Below are 2398 nucleotides of genomic sequence, written 5' to 3'. Positions count from 1 at the left end.
TGCTCCCACTCACAGTCAAAGATACTTCGCTGCTCCCACTCACAGTCAAAAATACTTTTCTGCTCCCACTCACAGTCAAAGATACTTTTCTGCTCCCACTCACAGTCAAAGATACTTCGCTGCTCCCACTCACAGTCAAAGATCGCTGCTCCCACTCACAGTCAAAAATACTTTTCTGCTCCCACTCACAGTCAAAGATACTTTTCTGCTCCCACTCACAGTCAAAATAACTCCAGGCCTTTCACGTCAGAGTTTGGAATCTGCACTTGCTCTCCCATTACAGTCATAAAACTTTACTATATCTATATTTACTCATTTCCCTTATCCCATTATACAAAACTAAGAATTACAAGACTACAAAACGGCTAATGTACTTACACGGTATCCAAATTGCCCTATTTTTTGCCGAAAAGATATCAACATTCTTAACCATCTCCCTTACTAAAAACAAACCAATTATTCCTATTCTAATTGTGAATTCCAGATCAAAGAATCTTCCAACTTATACTTAGAAAGTAACGGAAATCTAACAGTCCATATCGAATGGCTGGAATCGATTCTACTCTTCAACTCTAGTTACCACAAGTACGATGACATATTCCACCTCCACTGTCACCAGATGAAGTAAGTGTTCGCTTTCATTGGCTTGATGCCACCAGTATTTTACCACCCTCCCTTAACCCGAATTAATTTATACATTACAGGAGAGAGATTTCCGCATTGCAGGCCGAAAACTACTACTTAGAGAGGCAACTGTTCAGTTACCAGAAGTCCATCTCCCTTGCTAACTCCAGGGGTCAAGCTTCGGAGGAACTGACTAACGAATACTACCCCGAGGGTCATCAACCGTACTACGACAGAAGCCTGTCGGAGGGCCAAAGTTTTTCGGAAACAGAATACGCCTGACACGATCCTTCACGTTGTAACACCTCAACTGCACTTGCACACTGATCCTCCAACTCCCTCCATGAAAGATTCTGTGATGTATTTTTTCGACTTGCAAACTTCTCTTTATGCATGAGGACCAGCCCAGATGTAAATTATCTTTTCGATGTATTTTAACATATATATATATATATTCTATATACCTGCAAATTTGACAGGATTGGACGTCATCTCGCGAGTGTATTGTCGATATTTTTGCCTTTTAAATGGCCCATTTTACCCCCGAAATAACGCTTGTCTCCAGTAAATCCCGTGATTTATACGCGAAATATGGTGTTCTTTTTCGAACCAAAGAGGATTTCTGCGACTATGCTCACCCGCTGTTTCAAATGAAAGCGTTGTAACGTTGTGATATAATCGATGTTGTTGTTTACGAAACCCGATCGCGATTAATTAAAAAACAAGAAAATGTTATGACAATTTAAAAATTCTAAAGTGTTAAAAATTGCTTTGATGACATTTTTTGTGGATAATAAATTCGTTTTAAACTTGTCGACAGTTTTCGAGCCAACGGCCAGACTTACAGACACCCTTCTGGAGTTTTAAACTGCAGCGTGTGAAAGATAATTGAACGTGATTTATGACCAGGCGACACGTTGATTATCAAATCTGTCTGGTGTGGTGACGCGTCGTTAATCCTCCGATAATCAATCACCCATCGGTCTAGTTATAGAAAAAACAAAATGGCTTCTAAATAATAATTTAGGGGAGGATTTTTGTGGGTGCGGTTTGTCCAGGGTGGGGATGATTTGATGGGTCCTACTGTATTTCACGATACTAGGGCCCCACCCTGGACAAACCGCACACACAAAAATCCTCCCCTATGTAGGGTGGGCCCTAGTATCGTGAAATACAGTACCAGAGCCTTCGGCTCTGGTACTGTATTTCACGATACTAGGCCATATTTATAACTTCGTGTTTCATAACAGTATATTTTAAAGACTGAAGACACAATGGTGAAAAGGAAAAGTAACCTGTAAAACTTATTTAAAAAAAAATTACTTTTAAAGAAAAGAGAATTTCACCAAGTAAAAAGGAATTTCAAGCCCAATAAAGAAGATTTATCATCGTAAAAAGCATCACGAGCATCTGAAAAACAAGTTGGAAACTCCTTCAAATTTGTCAAAGTTAGAGTTTTTCCTCTGTAAAATTTAATTGTAACAAGTGTTTCCTTTGTCTTGGTTTGTTTTATTCTTTTTTAGTCCAACTTTAAGGTTGTCAATGAAGAAATCTAGGGGATTTCTCCCCGAACTTCCCCCTCTAATAGTTCCTGCATCTATAATTTAACGTCATTTTTTTAATATAAAAACATAGTCTTTCAGACTACTACTTTCATTTGTTAAAAAAGGCAAATGAAACCCTTTCTAACCCCGGACTCCATACCCAGCTTCCTATAGCCCTGATCAACGTCAATCCCTAGATACAACTAATTCACTGGACAAAATTGGCCAAG

The 2398-nt window shown here is 38.9% G+C and overlaps 1 protein-coding gene across 1 annotated transcript; it reads left to right on the top strand.

Annotated features, from left to right (window-relative positions):
- Positions 1-484: 484 nt before the first annotated feature.
- On the top strand, positions 485-1433 carry LOC111613308 (the record flags this gene model as incomplete). Its single annotated transcript, XM_023354658.1, has 2 exons — positions 485-624; positions 705-1433. Coding segments are annotated over 2 exons (342 nt in total), but the record flags the coding sequence as incomplete, so codon positions are not given.
- Positions 1434-2398: the final 965 nt, after the last annotated feature.

This window comes from Centruroides sculpturatus, unplaced genomic scaffold, assembly GCF_000671375.1.
Source record: "Centruroides sculpturatus isolate CEXI.00-Female unplaced genomic scaffold, Cexi_2.0 scaffold1840, whole genome shotgun sequence".
Classification (NCBI taxonomy): domain Eukaryota; kingdom Metazoa; phylum Arthropoda; class Arachnida; order Scorpiones; family Buthidae; genus Centruroides; species Centruroides sculpturatus.
This window is presented reverse-complemented; position numbering and strand designations above follow the sequence as displayed.